This window comes from Grammomys surdaster, unplaced genomic scaffold (assembly GCF_004785775.1).
Source record: "Grammomys surdaster isolate TR1022 unplaced genomic scaffold, NIH_TR_1.0 126531, whole genome shotgun sequence".
NCBI lineage: Eukaryota > Metazoa > Chordata > Mammalia > Rodentia > Muridae > Grammomys > Grammomys surdaster.
The window spans coordinates 17,514,310-17,535,441 of NW_021621323.1; the positions used below are offsets into that span (position 1 = coordinate 17,514,310).

The 21,132-nt window shown below is 40.5% G+C and overlaps 1 protein-coding gene across 1 annotated transcript in view; it reads right to left on the reverse strand.

Annotated features, from left to right (window-relative positions):
* Nucleotides 1–12,047: 12,047 nt before the first annotated feature.
* The window catches only part of Pde5a (phosphodiesterase 5A), a 129,893-nt gene continuing 120,808 nt past the window's right edge, over nucleotides 12,048–21,132 (reverse strand). The window contains exons 19-21 of the mRNA XM_028760384.1: nucleotides 14,990–15,064; nucleotides 14,093–14,176; nucleotides 12,048–12,213 (exon numbers count right to left, since the gene is read on the reverse strand). Coding sequence (XP_028616217.1) covers nucleotides 12,076–12,213; nucleotides 14,093–14,176; nucleotides 14,990–15,064 — 297 coding nt within the window. The 3' untranslated portion in view covers nucleotides 12,048–12,075. The remainder of the gene's footprint in view (nucleotides 12,214–14,092; nucleotides 14,177–14,989; nucleotides 15,065–21,132) is intronic.

Below are 21,132 nucleotides of genomic sequence, written 5' to 3' on the forward strand. Positions count from 1 at the left end.
TATATATATATATATATATATATATATATATAAAACTAGCAACAATTATCACTATTCCATAGAAGAACTACATGGAAGTTCTTGCAAAATGAAAGTTTACAACATTACAACATCAGGTCTCCAAAATGATACTCTCATTAAAATGAGAACTCAAGACACACAACAAGCACAATGAGATTTCTAAACAATTCAGCAGCTCAAAATAGTTCAAAATGCTGGGTCAGAACACGGACAACATAAAGCTAGTTTTCTTTCTTTTCTTCTTTTTAAAAAAGTGTATTTATTTAATGTATGAGTGCTCTGTGGCATATACATCCACAGGCCAGAAGAGAGTATCAGATTTCATTACAGATGGTTGTGATCCACCATGTGGTTGCTGGGAATTGAACTCAGGAACCCTGGAAGAGCAACCAGTGCTCTTAACCGCTGAGCCATTTCTCCAGCCCAAAGTTGGTTCTCATAAGAAGACTGTTGATTCGTGTTTTGCAAGACACCTTCTTCATGCACAGACCATCATTGCTAGTTACCAGAAGATATTTCTTCACAAAGGACTGTGACAAAAAGGGAAAGGGGGTGCACTGTCACCTTTTTATGGGATAATTGATAAGTTTAGGATAAACTTCAGATTTTAAAAATAAAAGTAATAGTGAAGATAAAACTTAGTTTTGAAAATGTTTTGTTCATTAAGTATATTGGCTTACTGCTGTTGTCCTTGGCTGGCTCCCACGGGTTGAAGGTAAATCCCTATTGCTGAAGACACCGTGAACTTTGGACACAAGATACTGCAAACCTAAGCTGCATCTGCCTTGAAGTGTTCCTATTTGAAGATTAGTTTTTAATCGTACCTGAAGTTTCTATTCAAGTTTCCGAAGGAGGGAAACAACTAATAGTCTATAACACCTATGACCCACAGGAGGAATCCCGTGACACGGGAACACTGAGGGGGCAATAGTGGCACTCATGTTGGTGATAACCAACTGTCTAATTAAATTTTATGCCTAATCAACAGGAGGGAAATCATGATTGGTACTGGAAACCTAGTCATCTACCTAGAGTTAGTAGGGTCATAGATCATAGAGGAGAACCTATTACTGCCACTTGACTAAAGCAGCATACTTTCTAACTGCATTCTAAATGCTCATCCTTATATCAACAGATATAGCTCTCACCCCTTGCCAAAGAAACTTCTCTTTGCAACAGTTGGAGACCATTACAGAAATCTACAACAGGTCAAGATGCAGAGGAGAAACAATCATGGCTTCCCAGCTGATACCTCTGCAATACAAACTCCTGCAGCTAAGGCTCAAAGAACATAAAGGAGACGGGACAGAGAGATTGTAAGAGAGTCAGAAAATCTGCTGTGAGATTGTTTCTCCTAGAAATGCCAGGAATGTTTCAGTCATGGTATCTCAATAATTCGGCTGCCTAAACAAGACCTGAAGAAGTATAGCACCAATCAATACGCTACCAGGGAAAGATGAAATCTTATGAGGATTCACACACAGACAAGGAACTATAGGCAACTGAGTACTGCTGACTAGGAGAGCCTTCTTCAGGGATGAGCCCCATAATTGCTTATTCAGTACTGAAATTATACACAAATAAGTAATACTAAACAGACTGAGAGTGTGTGTGTGTGCATGTATGTGTGTGTGTAATAGTCTCACACACACACACACACACACACACACACACACACACACACACACACATGAAAGAGGCCAAGAAACAAGAGAAGTAGTACATGGAAGAGATTGGAGGGAAGAAAAGAACAAGGATTATATTTTGATTAAAATAAAAAATAGCATAGCTTATCTTAGCTTATTCTCCTGTTGCTTTGATTGCCCAATAGACACAACTTAAAGGAGAGTGCAACTTTGGCTCATAGTTCAAAGGTGCAGTCTCTCATGGTGAGGAAATCAAAGAGATTGAAGCAGCTCTTTGTATCCAGAGCCAGGAAGGAAAGAGAGATAAATGCTTACTTAACTTTACCCTTTATTTGAAATAAGTTAAACACATTAAGTTTCTTCTTTATAAAAACAGCTTGTGTTTCCTTTTATTGTGTCTGTGTGAGTATATGCCACACATGTGCAGGTGCCCACAAGTGCCACAAGAGATCCCCTGGAGCTGGTGTTGTGAACTATCCAATGTGTGTGTGATGACGATAAAACTGGAATCCTCTGGAAGAGCAGGAAGAACTCCTAATCACTGCTGCATTAAAGTAGCGTTTCACATTGCTTGTACCAACCTCTGTTTTAGTTTGGTCTCTGTGCTGTGAAAAACATCAGCTAAAAACAACTTAGGGGAAGAAACGGTTTATTTGGCTTACACTTCCATATCAACAATCCATCATCAAAGAAAGTGGGGCCAGAAGCTTGAGTCAGGAACCAAAGCATAGTCCACAGACAAAGGCTTGCTTCTCTTACTTGATTATACAACCCAGTACCACATGCCCTTGAGTGGCACCCCTAGCAGTGGACTGGGCCTTGTCACACCAATTATTTGTAATCAAGAAGATGTCCTACACATATGGTTACAGGCCAGTCTGAGAAAGGTAATTCCTCAATTGAGGTTCTCTCTTTGTAGGTGACTCTAGGTTGTGCTGTTGACAAAAAGGAACCAGTGCCATCTCAAAAGCTCCAGAAAGTAGGAAAATGGTCTCTAGAAGTTGTGTGGCTCACACAATACAGCTTAAACATTAAAAACATTAGTTCCCTGACAATTCTGTCCAATAAGTTTTAATTATATTCACCCCTCAATTTTCCATATGACCCTTCCATAGATATGTCTGTCTGCCCTCCTCAACAAGGTTAATTTGTGCTGTCCAAATATTTTTGGACATGTGTTCTTCTACTGGAGTGTAGTCAACTTGCCAGGGGCTACATCCTTAAAAGGAAATTGATCTGATTCCTTTTCCAAACTCTAGCCATTCCTAGTAACTTAACTCCTTGGCTAGGGAGTGCAATTTTGTGCCCACCTCCCCTCTCCAGGCTGGGGTTTGTTCTGCCTTGAGCCTACACAAGTAGTCTGCATGCTGTCCCAACTGTGAGTTCACGGGTACAAATGCTTCGCTGTGTCAGACGACAGTTCCTCGTAGTCATCTACCATCTTTGGCTCTCAAATCCTTTCCACCCTCTCTTCTACAAAACGATCCCCAAGCCTTTGGAAGAGGGACTTCAGTATAAATGTTTCCTTCAGGGCTGACCGTTCTTCAGTCCCTTACTCTCAGCCCTGGTTCTGTTGGTCATTATCCACCGCAAGTAGAAGCTTCCTTGCTGAGGGCTGAGGGGCTCCTTAATCTGTGAGTATAATGAGAAGCCATTAGGAGTTGGTTTCGTATGATATCAATTTAACAGAATATAGGTTTTCTTCCAGAGCCTATGACCTGTCTAGCCACAGGTTATTGGCCCAGTAAAGATGCCAGGTATGGATTTCTTCTTGTGGTGTGAGCCTTAAATCAAATAAAAAAAAAACTGGTTAGTTTTTCTTTTGATATTCATGCAGCTGTTGCACCAGTAGGCACATCTTACCAGGGCAGTCATTATTGTAGCTCACAGGAGTCACAGCTGGGTATCACAAATATTTACTTTTCTCATCTGGTAGTATGCTTAGAATCTTCTAGCAAGCCGGGGAGTGGAAGTACACGCCTTTAATTCTGGCACTTGGGAGGCAGAGGCAGGCAGATCTCTTGAGTTCAAGGCCACCCTGGTCTACAGAGGGAGTTCCAGGATAGCCAAGGCTACATAAAAAATGCTGTCTTGAAGACGGTAAAAAAGAATCTTCTAGCACTATGCAATCTAGTAGGGATAAAGCTTCCAGTTGAGTACCATGGTCTAAGAATCAAGTGTGTGGTGTCTTCAGTAATACTTAGGAGGGCTAAATGTAATTTTGAAGTCTTTGGGACTTGCCACACTTAAGATTTCCAACTTGTACTGAATCCAATATGGCAAAAAACCCAAAATGCATAGCATTTGTTTTTCTTGTTATTGTTGTTGTTTTAAATTAGGTTATTTCTTCAAGGAATGTGGACAAAGGCTGTGACTCCTCAAACAAATGTCTTAACGGGTTGCATCACAGGTGAAGCAAGAGGCCAAGGGTATCCCTTTAGGGATGGGGAATCCTTGATTCTTCAACACTGTCAAAAGGTTCCACTGTGTGAACTCAAGATTCTCTCTGATCTTTATCAGACTCTGGCATCATACTGTGGGAACTGTGTTTTTATGTTTGCAACCATGAATAATGAACTTGTGGCGTGATTTCTGTGGAGACTGGAAGTTCTGTTTGTAGATGTCTCTCTTTGAGTACATTTGGTTCTTGCTTTTGTCAGGTGCCAGGGATATCACTGGCCTGAGATTTCTTTTGTGTGCTTACAAACTCTCTACCAAAATCATATTCAAACCCTTATTTGTGTGAATGAGGATAAACCAAAAAATTTACATATATATATGTACACATGTGTGTATATATTCACATATATATATGAACATGTGTGTTTAAGACACATGTAGCACTAGGTGTAGTGATTCATAATTGTGAATCAGAGCATTTGGGAGGCAGAAGGACAGGAAGAAAAGAGGAAAGGTCCACAAGTTTCCGTCCCAATTCAGCACAAATCAAGATGGTCCTCCACTCATTGTGCGCCGAGGGCAGAGTCCTTACGAGGCTTGACCTTCACGGTCGGTCATTCCTCAGAGGCTCCACAGGGTCTCAGGACCATACTCCCTGAAGAGATGGGCACAAAAATGTCTTTACTTACTTTTTAATAGTCTGGAGATCAACCTCAGGGTCTCTTGTGTGGTAGGCAAGAGTCTCACGCGCTCAGATCTAAAACGTCTTTATGATAGAGATGTGGGAATGCTTCCTGGTTTGAGGGAGCATATGCTCACATGCTAATGGCATAGGTTTTTAATTACCTTTATTTTGGGCCCTTGATACGCCCATAGAGTACGCCTTATTTTATACACTTAAAATATTTACTCTTTATACTTTATAAACATTTTACTACTTTTAATTCGTAAGTATAACAATTCATAGATATTTTAAATAAGACTTTTTATTATTTTAGAAGAATTAACTTTATCCAATGTGTCTGAATGTTGCTTTCATGTATGCGTAACCCCAGAGGCTAGAAGAAGGAGTTGTGTCCCCTGGAACTGGAGGTATTAATGGTTGGGAGTTGCTATGTGAGTCCTGGGAACTGAACCCAGATCCTCTGTAAAAGCAGCAAGTGCTGTTAAAAGCTGAGGCATCTCTCCAGCCCCTTCTTCCACTTGTGTCTGACAAGTTCTTATACGTAGCCCAAACTGGGGTCAAACTTGAGATCTCCCCACCTCAGCTTCCTGGGTACTGGGATTATAAGTGTGTGTCATCAATTGGGGGTCCTGAAATTTTCTAGTCTGTTATTTCGAGTCTGTATATGCTCTTTTCTCTGCCTAGAATGCAATTCCCTTCTCCTGGAAAAACAATGTGACAAACCTTAAAAAAATCAACCATGAGTGTCAAGTTTGAATTAAGAACTCCTTATTCTCAGCACATGGAAGTAACTGCCCATCTGTCTGACCTGTGTGTAGCCTTCTCTAAACTGAAAGCTCTAAACTTCTATAAAACTGATTATATGGGAATGAATGGCCAGCTTTTGTTGACTTTTAGAGTGTGAATACAGTTTCCTCCATAGGGTAGTTAGCCGGTGCTTTAATACATTTTCACTGGAGCATGGCAATAAAACCTCTTGGTAGATATAATTCTACAGCGACTATCAATTTATTCAAGAAAAGCATGGCAACAAACATACTATGCAAAGTGCAGTGGAAATAGAAAAATTTTCTTTGCAGTCTATGAGACCTCTGCTTTTACACACTTCATCTCTTGTTCAATTATTTTCTTTAATATTGTGCTGACTTTTTAATTGCTTATTACTAGAGTCAATGTCTTAACAAAGAACTCAGTTTTATGAAGAGTAAGAAATCTTAAAAAACTGGTTTGGTTTTTTTTTCCACTAAAAAAAAAAATATGGTAGGCTCCTTCAAAGCAGAGTGATGCTGGAAAGCACAAAGGGGTTGTGGTCAAGACAGTGTAGGTGTAGGCCCAGGATAGCGTGTATTTGTCTGGAGGACGTGGTTAAAAAGGCAGAACAATTTCCAGAAACAGAGGGACCACCGATGGGCAGGGCAGCCTTGTCCACATGCCCCAAACCTTCTGCTTATTGTCCCAGGACCAGTAGAACAGCAACCTTGGCTTTTCCCATTGGGCTTTCTGAACAGCGTAAATGACGTAAGAAGAGCTGTTAGTTTTTAGACCTTTCCTCTAGGTCTAGTCAAATCAGTGAGACTAGAAAATTATTTTTAAAAGTACATAAGTTCTTAGAGAATTTAAAATACGCATAGGCTCTATCTTGATCATATTCCCACTCCCCTCAGCCTCTCCTGCATCCTCAGATGCACCTCCCACCTTGCCACCTTCCGGGCTTCATCTCTTTATAATCCACGGAGTCCAGTTGGTCCTGCCCATACAAGCACTGGGATGGGCCATCCCTTACGTTTCTATTGCTGTGATACAACACCGTGACCAAAAGCAACTTGCAAGTCGAGGGTGAGTGTGTGTGTGTGTGTTTGTGTGATTTCAGCTTACAGTTGTAGCACAGCATGAAGAAAAGTCAGGGTTGGCCGGGCGGTGGTGGCGCACACCTTTAATCCCAGCACTAGGGAGGCAGAGGCAGGCGGATTTCTGAGTTCGAGGCCAGCCTGGTCTACAGAGTGAGTTCCAGGACAGCCAGAGATACACAGAGAAACCCTGTCTAGAAAAACCAAAAAAAAAAAAAAAAAAAAAGAAAAAAAAAAAGAAAGAAAAGTCAGGGTAGGAACCTGGAGACAGAAACTGAAGTAGAAGATGGCGCCAAGGACCACCAGCTCAGGGGTGGCTCCACCCACCAAGGGCTGGGCCCTCCCACATCAATCATTAATGAATAAAATGTCCTACTGATTTGTCTATAGACAATCTGATGGAAGCATTTTGTTTTTCAATTACGATTCCCTCTTCCCAGATATGTCTAGGTTTGTGTCAACAGGAGACCAATTAACCAGTGCACATGAGATTAGAAACCTAGTTGGTAAAGTGGGAGCAAAGACCTTAAGAAAATGCTGACAGGAATCATCTAATTTCTCCAGGCTCCTCGAGAAAGACAAACAGTGACACAAAGAGAAAATGTGAGCCACGGCTCAGCGCAAGAATTCAGGACATATTAATGTTCAAAATTATCATGATTATTATGCATACCATTTAATTAGAATTTTTGGCTCCAAATAATTATGATTTTCATTCCCATTTCATGGGGTTTTTAAACAACTGGCTTGTTAGCTACAAATCCTTCTCCTAACCCCACGACCTTTAGCTGAATGTAGCATAAAGCAGAGAATACTCAATACAGACTCAGTGTCTCTGGCGACTTCATGTTATGTTCCTTAAAAACACTAAAGTCTATGTGTTTAATGTAGGACCTAGAATTCCTGATTGCTGAGACACTACCCCAGGACTGTGTGTTTAAGGAAGTTGTTAACTGCTTCCTACGTCTACAGAAAGGGCTGCTGTCCCAGGAGTGGAATTCTGAGCAGCAGAGAACTAAGTGACCTTATTATTTGCTTGGAGAAAGTCTTCTCAGCGTGCTCATTGGATTAAAGGACTAAACAAACCTTTAAATTTTCATAGAAATTAATAGATAGATGAATTTTTCATTATTTTCAGAAGTTCTCAGTTGGAGTTCTTTTTATATTTATTGACCAAAAATATTTGAAGAAGCAGTTTTTAATTATTCTTTATGGCCAGTTAGTACTTTTTAAAAAATACAAATGAATTTCTGGCGCCCCCTCATGGTTAGAAATTGTAAGTATTCGATTATGGGTACTAGTGACACGCTTTGGGGTGAGATGTTTTCCCAACCAGTTAAGAGGGTTTGCCTAGTGCCACCAAAAAATAAAAACCTAATATCTGTACCATGTTGTCTTTTATACCAGAAACAGCAGCGAGTATCTTGAGGCATTAAATTAATCTTTATCTGCAGAACTAAATTAAGGAATGATACCCACAGAACCAAAGTGGCTGAGAAACGCTGCTTATAAAGCTTCTTTCTAGACAGTACATTCGATCCAATAAGACTGGATGTGGGACTTTTAAGACACTACCTTCAAAAAGAGCAAGGTGTAGTCTTAGCATTGGCTGTGAAGGTACACATCTGGACATGACTCTAGTTAGAGCCATTGGGCAAGAGGGAAACACCTAAGGTTTAGCTCCCTGTGAACATCAGGTTGTTAATAATATCACGGCCCTCCACGGTGCCGATACAGTGGGAAACACCACCCTAAAATTTGGCAGCATGAGACATTACTGATAAAAAAAAGAAAAGACTAGTATCGAAGAGTCTAACTGAGGACTAACTGGTGATCAAGCCACAGTGTAAAGTTCTCTCAGACCAGCTGGGCTGGCTTTCCCAGAATAAAGCCCTCAGTCTCAGAGCTCCAAGTGATCACACCACACACATTCTGGTTTGTTCACTTTATTTTTACAGCACTTCAAATGACAACCGACAACGTGGTGACTTCCCACCTGCCCTGACCAGGTCTGACTCCACAGGGACCGGGGCAGGCGGACGTGTGCTTCTGGAGAGCGTGACACGCTCACAGAAGGATCATTGGAAATGGTTTATAATGTGGGATAAGGAAAGGAAAGAGACCAACATTTCAGTCATTTTTAGATGACTTCACAACAAAACATAATTTACATAGTAACTCTTTTATGCTAGTATAAAAATAGTGCCAGAAACTATATATTTGTTCAGGTATATTGAAAAGGCATAAGAATACAAATAGATCATCAACAGTGGCGAGTGATGGTTCATTCGAGTTCTTAAACTGTAATAGAAATTTATATTTTTCAGCTATTTACATTACTTTCAATGACATTCAAGACATGTCTACACAGGCTTTTGATAACAGTGTGGAAGGGTGAGGTAAGCTTTAATACTTCTTTCTTTGCTCTCTGCGAGAGGGCAGATAGGGTCCAAATCTACAGTTGAATAGTCTGTGAGAACTCTGACACCTCTCTCTCTCTCTCTCTCTCTCTCTCTCTCTCGCTCTCGCTCTCGCTCTCGCTCTCGCTCTCGCTCTCGCTCTCGCTCTCGCTCTCGCTCTCTCTCTGGCTGCAATATGGAAACATGACCTATGTCGTGGAAGATGTGATTCCTTACGTAAGGTGTTCTTAAAGCTATCAGCAAGGTAAATGGTAATTGATCCACGCCAACAGGAAGACAGAATGTTCACCGACATATTCTTAAGAAATGTTGGATGAAAGTGCATAGTGTGTACGTTACAGATGAAGAGGAACGTGGTAGAAAGCCCCGCACGCTTGCATATTAGGTTGGTGGGATGAGAAATGATGCCCTTAATCATTTCCTGGGTGGTTCATGAACTCATAGGACTTCCTGCTGTGTTCCAGCATCTGAGCACAGTACCTAACATAAGGAGAGGATTTAATAAAAAAAAGAAAAAGGGCTGATGCATGGTTGGTACTCAGTAATTAAATTCTACCACCTTATCTGAGCCAGCTGTTTATAGGAGAGAAGGAACATTTCGTCTCTTCTCATTGTAAATGAAGTTAAAGAAAAAGGCCATGCCGCTTACCTGATAAGGTTTAGAAGTGTAATCTAGTGAGAAACAGGAAATTTGGAAATGTAATAGGTGCTAAGCCTCACACTTCAGCAACGTTCTGAGAGGAAAGGCACTTAGCTGGCAGGCAAAAATTTCTGTGACTCAAGTTCCTCCAAGAAGCCAGTATTTCCAGTACATTTTCATATATACCCTTATCTCCACGCTGCTGCTAAAAGAAGTTCTTTGTCATAATTAGCTAACCAGTGACAGAGTATCATCCTACATTTATGCTCTGAGCCAGGTCTGTGTGGAGTGAATTAATAGTATTTGTTGTCCATCTAAAGAACTCAAGGAAGAAACGACCAGCGCAATGAGGTCATTACCTCAATACCCAATTTTTTCCGACAGTGGTCTTAAAGGCCCATGAGGAGGGCTTAAGAGCTAGCTGCTTCCTGGAACATTGCCGTCACACACGGGCTTTGTCCAAACCTAACTACATGAGGAACACAGCTTCCTTAGGTGCAGAGGTTAAGCATCCTGACTGGCAAAGGCGACTTCTAAACTTGTAAGAACAGAAAACTTTACAGACACGTTACCAAACCATGGGGATTTTTCTGGCTGAAAGTTAAAATGAAATGATACCATATTCTTTCACTACAGCCAGCCAAGCAATCTGTCAAGTGAACAGTCCAGGACAAGAACACTTTCTTGTTCATTATGAGCATTATTGATTCATGGCAGCATGAGAGAGGAATTATAACAATAAAATGTTATAAATAGAGTCCAACTTGAGTGGATACTAGAAAGGCAATATTCACATTAAGACCAAAACCTATGATTTGTGTTCTTGTACCACAGATAGAAATCCATGTATGGAGGAATGGTTTTCCTATAAAATAAAAATTATTTGAATAAAATAGCATTCTCCTCTGTCTGAACTAAAATACCCACCAAAAAAATATCAAAGGCATGGTAGTGCTTTTCCTATGTTAATGTCTAGAGTAAAACAAACCATTACCTAAAGCAAGCCAAATAATTTCCAGTCTTCTTGATTGGAAACACATGACTTCTTGCCTGTCAATATGTTAGACAAACTCCCCACATATAATCTGTCATCTTTAAGAATAGTCTTAGTGATTTACGTCAGAGGACTGTGGAGAAGGTTCACATGTATATGAATGCATTTCAACACAGCTGCTCAGTCACAGTGTGTGGGGCACAATGCCAGGCTTGTAGAATGTCCTCTAAGCCGCTCAGCTATACTCTGCATAGGCGTACACAAGTATGCTGATATGATTATTATTAGTTACAGTCTGTATCATTTACACACCAGTGCATTAGATCAACCTCACGGGTTTCATCTATATGACATGAAATAAAAATAAAATAAAATTCTGAAAAAAAATACAAGTATTACAACAAGAATACATTTAGCATTGGGCGAAAATTCCCTGGATTAGCCTTGACCAATACAAAACAATATCAGTACAACCTGCTTTGCCTTTTCATATCTGAGGAAGAACAAAGCCATAATAAAATATACATACACAGGATTAAAATGACCATGTTGAACTTTTAAGCAAAGAGAAAAGGGAGAAAGAAACCGTTTTAACGCAAATTGATGCTAGAAACCCAGACCAAATACTTTGGCTTCTTTGGGAGGATGTGGGAAAGGGGTGGGAATTAATATATCAAATCCTAATTCTGCCCAAACACAAACATTTCTGCACATCTGGAACAGATAGATACTCCTTCCCTAATGCAGCTGCTTGGTTCGATTCATTTTCTATTTTTTTTTGGGGGGGAGGGGGGTCATGTGGCCCGGGGTTTAGACGCAGTGCTGAGACTGCATGCTGAAGGGCGGCGGCTGCATGGATGGGCTAGAACCACAAAGATGTACCGCAAGTTCTCCCCATCCCAGAAAAAGCAGGGCAATTAGGTACCACATTTTCTTGTATCACAATTCTTCAACTTTAAGGTTAAGACACTTCTGACAAGTTAAAAGATACTCATTTCTCCCTAACAGCCACTCAGCATTAATTTCAGGATGGCTTTAAACGTCCCTGAACACATTCGGTTCGCCCCTAACCCACTTTTGAGAACGATTCCTAACGTGTTTTGAAAGACTGGTGACTCAGAAACACAAAAGTCAGTTATTAATAATCCCCAAGCATGACAACGCTGAGTGTAGGAATGTCGTTTACACCGTTCTTATCAGAGCGTTAGAGCGGGCATGACTGATCGCTCCACTTCAGTGGCATGAAACAAAACTATGGAAAGCAGGTAGCAATCTCTGAAACATTTCACGCTCTCAAAAGTTGTGCAAAAATAAAATACAGTAGTGGCAAAGTGCACTCAAGTCTGCATAGTGTATGGCGGAACCAGGCATTTTGCACACGGTGTGTGGGGGGGTGGGTGGGGGCGGGGCTGAGGGAGGCTGTCAGTCCCGCTTGGCCTGGCTGTTCTCCCCATTAAAGAGCATCTTCTCATGCTGCTCTGCGAGGGCCTGCCATTTCTGTCTGTTCTTCCGGCAGCCATCCAGCAAGGGCAAACAGTCTTCTGATACGTGGGTGAGGGCCTAAGGAAAAGAAAGGAAAGCAACTAGAGAGAAGCCTCCGCCACAGGCTCGCCACCAGGGCCACATTCATTGCCCGAGCAGCACCACAGAGGGCGTTCTCCTAAGTCCTAGAAACAAATAGAGTATTTGCCAGGGATTCATTCCCCTTAGGCTACAGGGCTAAGGAGGCACACTTAGGGACAAAGTGAGTACAGGCATTTCAGAGTAACACTGAGGGAGCTTGATAGCGAGGGGCGTGCGGGGTTAAGTGATGGCTTGGCAACTTTATATTGCTCTTGTATAGGACCTGGGTTTGGTTCTCAGCACTCATGTTTGGTGCCTCATAACCTAGTGTTCCAGAGGGTCCACAGGCTCTGGCCTCTAGGAACACCTGTACCTCTTTGCACATACTCACACAAAGACATACATATAATTAAGAATAAAAATGAATCTTAAAAATATGTAAACACTAAGCCGTGGGGGCTCACTTATGTCGATCTTACTCTATGCAAGCTGGTGCTTCCTGAGGGTGCCGTGGGAAGCTGTACCTGTGCTTTCCCACAGAATGGCTTTATACAATGTACTACTTTAATGCAAGATTTTCATAAAGGTTATTATTATATACTGAGTATAGTGCCATTTAGCTACAAGAACATTTGCTGTAGCTTTCTTTGTGATATAGGCATGACAAATGCTCAACAACAAGGCTTAGTAATATTTTATAAGTATTTTATGGTCGTTATAAATGTCTCAGGTGCTGGACAGTGGTGGGGCATGCCTTTAATCCCTCCTTCCTTTCCTCCCTCTCTCCCTCCCTTCTTCCTTCCCTCCCCCCACCTCTTCTTCCTTCCCTTCTTCCTTCTCCCCCTCTGCCTGTGGATGAAGTTGTAGTACTGTACTTGTGTGCTTCTGGCCATGATGATAATGGACTAAACCTCTGAAACTGTAAGTCAGCCCAAATTAAATGCTTTCCTATTTAAGAATTGCCTTGGTCATGGTCTCTCTTCACAGCAATAGAACACTGAACCCTGGGATAAGGACAAAAACACCCGATTCTCAACTGGGGTCTGCACTAACTACACATTTGGGGCAAATATTCTCTCTCCATGGAAGATGAACTTTACAGATCCAGTTACTGAATCTACAATGTCTGGACTGGAAAATTGTAGCTTTTGTCTGGTCTTAACCTTTTATGATAACTCCAGGATAATTTCTCAAATAAATAAAACTCAAACCTATTTGAACTTTTTAGAAACAAAGACACCATCTCCTTTCTGTACTGGGATAATAATAATCTAAACATTGAATATTAGAAGATTCCTTTTTGCTGGAATGCCGGAAGAACAAAAGCTATAAAAAGCCAAGAAGTGAAACTGGCAGAGGGTGGAAATCGGAGCCTGTACTCCAGTAACTTCCTCCTTTTAAAAAGTCTCAGAAAAAAATGTCCTTAATGTATCTAAGCCATAATATGACAGTTAGAAAAAAGAGTTGGGTGACTATTTCTTGTACTTAAGGTAAAATTAAACTTTAGCAAGATTAGGCTAACACAGAGTATGCAGGAAATATCCCCTCGAGGACAGCACCAGCACACTGCTCTGAGCAGCCCCTAAATTACCATGTCAGTGTCCAGCCCACCCTAGGCACTCCACAGATATTTATTTACACAGGAGTGAGTCAAAGCCTCTGTGAAATAACAAATGTGAAATGTATCCTTTGTTCTGTACAGGCATCATATTCGTCAGCAAAAAGAAGCAATACCAGTAATAATTATGGGGTTATTTTTTGACTTAGGGGCAAAAATATGCATCTAGTGTTAATCTCTTTGATGCACTTCAGATTCAATCCATAACATAATCTAACTTTAGCAATCTGGTATTTCTAGCATTTTCTCTGTAAATACCTCATACAACTGCAAGCAGATGGCATCTATGAACCCAACTTGCATACTTGGGATTTTATTCTTCTTCTCCCTGTTCATTAGATCCTGAAAATACACACAAACAGATCTGCGTTTATTCAAGGGATGTGGGAAAGGTTGGCTGCAAAAAGATGAATCAGTGGTTAGCTTAAGGGGTGCAAACATACACAAATACATACAGAGAGACATATATACACATATACATACATACATATACATACATGTACATGTATATATTCCCAATCCTACAAAGAAAAGGAAGTAACTAAAAAATAAGTGGTTCGGGAAGGATCCTTCTCTCCCATTTGAGATGCAAACATTCATATTAATAGGTTGCTATGCAAACACTCTTAAAGTCACTGTTCCCTTATGGAAATTTATCTCCACAGAACAGTAAAGAAGGGCAGTGCAGCTGTGTATCGCTGCGGTTTGTAACGATGAAAGCGGCAAATAGTACAGCAAAGGGAGTGAATTAAGTTGTGGCTGCATTTATTTCATGTAATTATGATCCATATATACCCAAGATCCTATTAGAAATGAAAGTGCCTTATTACATTAAAGTGGAGAAAACAAACCACAAGAGAATACAGGGCATGATGTAGAAGCAATGTTCATCCTCCTAGCTTGCTTTTGTAATCAGCATGTGTAATTCTTTTAAAAAGAGAGAAAGTGTTACGTAGTAAACCCAAGGAAAGGTGTCATGGAAGTGCTAAGAAACAGTATACACTTTAGCCAAGTGTAGTCACACGCTTGTCACATCAGCACCAAAGGACTGAAGACAGACAGCAGACTGATATACACAGTAAGAACCTGTCTCTAAAACAAGCATCTAATTTTAAAATGCAGTGAAGAGTTCTACCAAGAAAGCAGTAGACTTACAGCCGGCTCCATGTTCAGTTCTTTTCTCTCTCTGTCTCCTTGATCAAAGAATTCAGCTGCCACAAGTTCTGCTATCTGAAACACATGGCAGGCTGAGTGTTAGGGGGTAAGGCATGTCTTTCAAACAGAGACTTTGAATGAAGATAATGAAATGTAGCAAACTCCTTGTTTCCACCACATTAGTGGCATTAGGATGAAACAGTAAGAAGAAACAGAAACAATGCTGCATTTGCTTTAACCCCACGGTCACAATGCCATGGTCCTCTGTAACTAGGCAGAAAGCAACACCTTTCTGTTTGGTCAGACAATGGCAAGCCTGTGCCTACCTGCATGAATAACCACCTACTTATTGAGCAACCATTTCCTTCATTTTTTTAAAAAGTGCAGAATTCCTTAAGAATTTCATACAGTGTGTTTTGATCATATCCACCCTCCACTCCTTCCTTAACTCTTCCCAGATCTACCCCTCCTCCCCATCCCTCCTCCCCACTTCCTGTCTTCTTTTGAAAAAAATTATTTTTTTAAAAATTTTTGAGATTATAAATATAATTATAGCACTTCCCTCTCCTGCTTCCTCCTTCTAACCATCTCTATATAACCTTCCTTGCTTGTTTTCAAATTCTTGGCTTCTTTTTTTTCATTAATTGTTATAACGTGTGTGCGTGTGTGTGTGTGTGTGTGTGTATGTATGTGTGTGTGTGTGCATGTGCAAACACACACACATATATATTTCTAACTACACAAATACAAGCTGCTCAGTCAGAGTAATGAAACTTGTATATATATTTTCAGGGCTGACCATTTGGTATTGGACAATCAACTTGCATGCTGGGGACAATGGTTTCTCCTGCCCCCACTGTTCTTTAGTTGTCTGTAGTCTTTGTGAAGGGTTGAGGCCTTGCAAGCTTTCCCCAACCATGTTATCATGTCTATTGGTGCCATCCTTGTTCAGCTAACATTTGGATAGTCAGGTTGATGAGACTTTATGGATGTAGCTTCTGGCAGTCCTAGGAGACAAATGTTACAGCAAATTCCATGTCCTAAGCACCTGTTTATAAAAGGTATATGAAAGACACCACCAAATACTGTACTGAAACTGGTTGACAGGTCTTGTTTCTTGTAATCTCTCTTTTGACTTTTTCTTGCAATTTCTGTTGCTGATGAATATTCTGGTTTGTTTATCTTATAGTTTCTCAGAGTCTGGTTTCTGTAGAGCACCTCCTTATGATGCCACTTGTGGTTTTCTCGGGGATCAGCTAGATTGATCTCTTATTTTCTTCTCAGCCCATCTCCTTAGGCATGAGGCTGAAGGCTAATTATATGGCATCTGCCCCTCTTTTTGTGATACTGGTACTAATTGCTGGTGTTTTCTGGAGTCTATTTATTTAAGGGTTTTCACAAGAGTGACAGTCAAAACCAACACTTCTTGGGTTTATTTTATTAGTTTAAATACCCTAGAAAGTATCCCAGATCAATTACTTGATTGTGCTTCAATGTAATTCATATTGAAGAAAGCAGGTTTCCTCCAAGTATATCCGTTAACAACACACTAGGTTCTCAAGCATTTACCAGAGGGGACAATAGAAGGTAGTCAAGGACCAGCCTCGGCTTGGGGAGGGGTTAGGAGAGAAGAGGTGTTTGAGAGCTGCAAAGCAAATGAATCAAAGTCAAATCGTGGGCCCAAGCTGCTGGCTCACGTACTGCACAAGACAGCTTTCCAGACTGCTCTTTGTGTTCTGCACTCTGGCTTTCTCTTGCTGTTCTAAAAACTCTCTGGATAGCTCATCTCTGGCAAATCAAAAGCCTAGTTTTTATTTAACATATCAATTCAGTCTTTACTCCAAGTCGCCTTTTGATTATCCCATGAGTCAGCATCTTATGACCCCAGCCCCTTGATTCTTAAGAAGAGACAGCCAGCACAAGCAGAAAATAAGATAGCTGGGTGAGATCCTGTCCTGAAATCACCATTCTGACCACACCTGGACCTAAGTTCGCTTTGTCCCAGGTTGACCTTGAACTCAGGAATCTGCCTGCATTTGTATCTACCTGTCTGTCTTTCTGACAAGCTGGCTCATAGTGCAGCTGCCTCTGCTCCTTTAGATCTGTGAAGCTCCTGATACAATTCATATTGCATCCTTATATTTTACATAGTTGAGAAATTATATATTTTCAAACTCATCTTTTCAGAGTTCTTTTCCACAGCTTTTAGGGCTGTCCTGAAGGTCCCAGAATTTACCATTTTTGTTAAAGACATAGACACACTCTCAATTCCTGGACTCATGCTGTCTCTGATTATCAATGGAGTCATTAATCTTGGCAGAGAAGGCACTCCTCAAAGTAGGAATGTGAAAAAATGTATTATACATTTTTAAATTATTATTATTACTACTATTACACATACAAGCCTTATACCCCTTGCAACCATCAACACTTGAGGAAGGCCACGTCCTGCTGGCTCTGTTTCATGGGCAGGAAACTACATCATATTGTCACATGGCCATTCTGGACTTGGCAGGTTTCATTTTTATTAATAGATTTATTATTTAAATTATTGGATTTAAACATATTTATATATTTCAGTCCTTTGGGTGTTTAACTTCTTTCATTTTGACCACTGCACACTTCTTGGACTGGGTCTCTGTTCTCTGGACACAACTCTACGGCTTTCTGGAAACTTCCTCTCTTTCTGTGTAACAAGGCTGCCTGTGTTCACCTTCTTGCTCCCTAGTTCAACCAGTCATGTCTTGAAGGAGCCCACGGCTGCTCCAGACTGAGTCAGTCAGAGGCCACAGTCCAGCAGAAGCTCGTACCAGTCGCTGGCCGTTCGTTGTGCACTAACTCTTTCAGGGCACCGAACTAGAATGCTGCATAATTTCCCAGGATATTTCCAATTCAAACTCAGGACAATAGGATTTCTAAGACCACTTGCCTGAGATCCACACCTCTCCATTCGTATTTAAAACCCTAGCTCTCCACACTGCTCAAGCTTCATGTCTGCCTTTATCCCGTATCACCTACAATATGAATTGAGTGTCAATATAAAATTACCAGGCATAACGATTATCTTTAAAGATATTTTACATTTATTTATTATTTTATATTTATGAGAATTGTTTTCGCATGTGTATCTGTGTACCATGTCCATGTCTAGTATCTTCAGAAGCCGAAAGAAGGTATCAGACCGCCTAAGACTGGAGTTACATTTGGTTGTGAATGACCATGTGGTGCTGGGAGTTAAATCCAGATCTCCTTTTATTAGCCATCGCATATAGAGCTTGAGTCTGGCTAATTTCTCTGTGTCATATTTTTATTTTAAAATGTTTTATAATAAAGTTTTAATTATTAGAAGTCTTTTTATCATGATTTTGTTTTAAAAGTAGACCTTTTGTTTTTAAAAGTAGGTCTACAGATTTGAGCAGTTGCTGTTTCAAGGACTTGGGAAAGAATGCTTGCCTAACATGTACAAGGCCAGGGTTTCATGTCCAGCATCAAAAGTTAATCAAATTAATTAATGAAATTACTGCTTTTTATTTTAAAGATTATTTATTTATCTATTTATTTTTATGTGTGTATTGTGTGCAGTGGGTGTAAACTCCTGGAACTAAAGTTAGAGACACTTCTGAGCAACAGTGTTCTTGACCACTGAGCCAACTGTCCAATTAAATCATAATGATCATTAAAAATTACTTTATCTTTTGCATCCTCTCACGACTCATGCTCACTCCCTGGATTTTTCCATTATCTGCCAGTTACTCTTTCTTGCTCTCCTTCCTAAATCGCACTCTTCCTGCATGTACTATTGCTTACATCTACGGATATATACATAGCTATACATCTACATCCATATCTGTGTCTGCACATTATAGGGTAGGATCCAAATATTAGGAAGAACATAGTTTTTTCTTTCTGAGACTGTGTGACCTTGTTTAATATTATATATCCTAAGCTCACCCATTTTCATGAAACTTTTTGTGATGTTTCTTTAGCACTGATAGTATTCCAGCTTATATTTGTACTGTAGTTTATGATCTATCCATCTGTTGATAGACTTCCAGGTTGACTCCTATCCTTTGTTATAGTGGATAAGGCAGCAGTAAGCATGAGCATGCAAACATTGCAGTGACAGGGTATGGAGTGCTCTGAATACATGCCCAGGAGGTGTAGATGGGCCGTATGGCAGTTCTACCTTTAAGTTTTGGAGGAACCTCTAAACTAACTCCCATAATGGTTGTATTAACTTGCACTCCCACCAGCAGTGAGTAATGGTTACCCCATTTTCCATACCGTCTCCAACATTTGTTGTTAAATTTGACAAGAGCCATTCTGACTGAGGTAAGATGGTATCTCAAAAATAGTTTACATCTCCTTGAAGGCTAGGATTATTGAACACTTTTTAAAATAGTTATTGGCCATCTCTGTGTCTTTTTTCTTTCCTTCCTTCCTTCTTTTCTTCCTTCCTTCCTTCCTTCCTTTTTTTCTTCCTTTCTTTCTTTTTTTTGAAAACTTGTCTATTTCTTCGTTAGCTCACTAGTGGACTGGCAGTTTTATTTCCTAATCATAGCTGATGGAGACCTGCTCCCATCCTGTGGGTTGTCTGTCTGCTCTGCTGATGGTCTCCTTTGCTGGGGGGGGGGGGGATCTTTTCAATTCAGACAGGCCCAGGTAGCAGCTGTTGATGCTTGGGGCCAGTTTCTGTGCTGTGTAAGTTTTGCCAACCCATGGTCTTAGAGAATATTCCCTGTGTTTTCAGCTAGTAGTCTCACTATTTCAGGTTTTAAATTAAAGTCTTTGATCTATTTTGAATTGACTTTTGACAAGTGTTGAAAGCTATGAATCCTACTTCATTCTCTTGAAGGTAGACGGCAGACTTTGTCAAGATCATCTTTTGAATAGGCAGGCTATCTTCCCTCCCTGCAAAGGTATGCTTTTCAATCCTTTGTAAAAACTCAAGTGAGTATAACTTTATTGTTTTATTTCTGGGTCCTATCATTGATCCCTTGAAGTGTTTAATTTATAAAAAAAAATTTATTATGTGTGTGAGTTTTGCCTGCATATATGATGCACACTGCATGAAGATCTAGTGCCTGCAGAGGTAAGAAGAAGGCATTGGATCCCCTGGGATTGGAGTTGTAGAATGTTGTAAGCTGCCATGTGAGCTGGTACCTGATCCTGGGTCCTCTGGAAGAGCATCAAGTGATGACTGTCTCTTTAGCCCTATGTGACCTTATGACAGTACCAGGCTGCCTTTATCACTATAGCTCTGTAGTATAATTTGAGGTTAGGTGTTATGATACTTTTGAAAGGATTTTTATTCTTTAGAATTGCTTTGGCTATTGTTTTTCCAGTTTCACCAAATCTATCATTAATTTTTTGTTTTCTTTTTTTTGGTAGATTAATGTGTAAAATATACAATTGATAGTTAAAGTGTAAAATCTAATGTGAAGCCCACATTTTCAGAATGTCTATTCTAACTGTATAGAAGGTAACTGAGCTGCAGGTTTCTCTAGAGAAATTCCCCCCCTATGATTTAATTGTTCACCTGCTAAAGGCTCCCAAAAGCATCACTATCTGCCACTGACACCTGAAGTGCCATCACGTCTGCATATCGTATGACCCACGTGGTAGAGCAGCCTGCACAGCAGCCTGGACCTGTTAAAGAGGCTCCTGTTCCAGACTCCACTCAAAGCTAACAGCTTTCCTTGTCACTTAGTATATGGGTCAAAGTCACACACCCAAGTGAGGAATGTGCTGTCCCCAGGATCTAAGTAGGCCTACTAAATGTGTTTATTTCTTAGTGGTGAGAGGGGCCATGTGCAACAACTTACCCGTCACCTTAGAAGGAATATCTCTCCAAGCCTCACACTACTGGACTCCTAGATATTTCACTGAGGTAGAAGGTCCCTGGATTTTGACTGGATTCATTTCCCATCCTCTGATGTGCATATGTGCTACTAACAAGTCTAAAGTGGTTGCTACCTCCTGCTCTCTGCCCAATCAACATAATGTCATCAATAGAGTGAACCACTGGTGATATTTTCTGGAAGAGACAGGTCTTGATATTTTTTTTTAACTTCATGAGCATTGGTGTATGTCTGCGTGAGTGTGTCAGAACTGGAGCTACAGATAGTTGTGAGCCATCATGT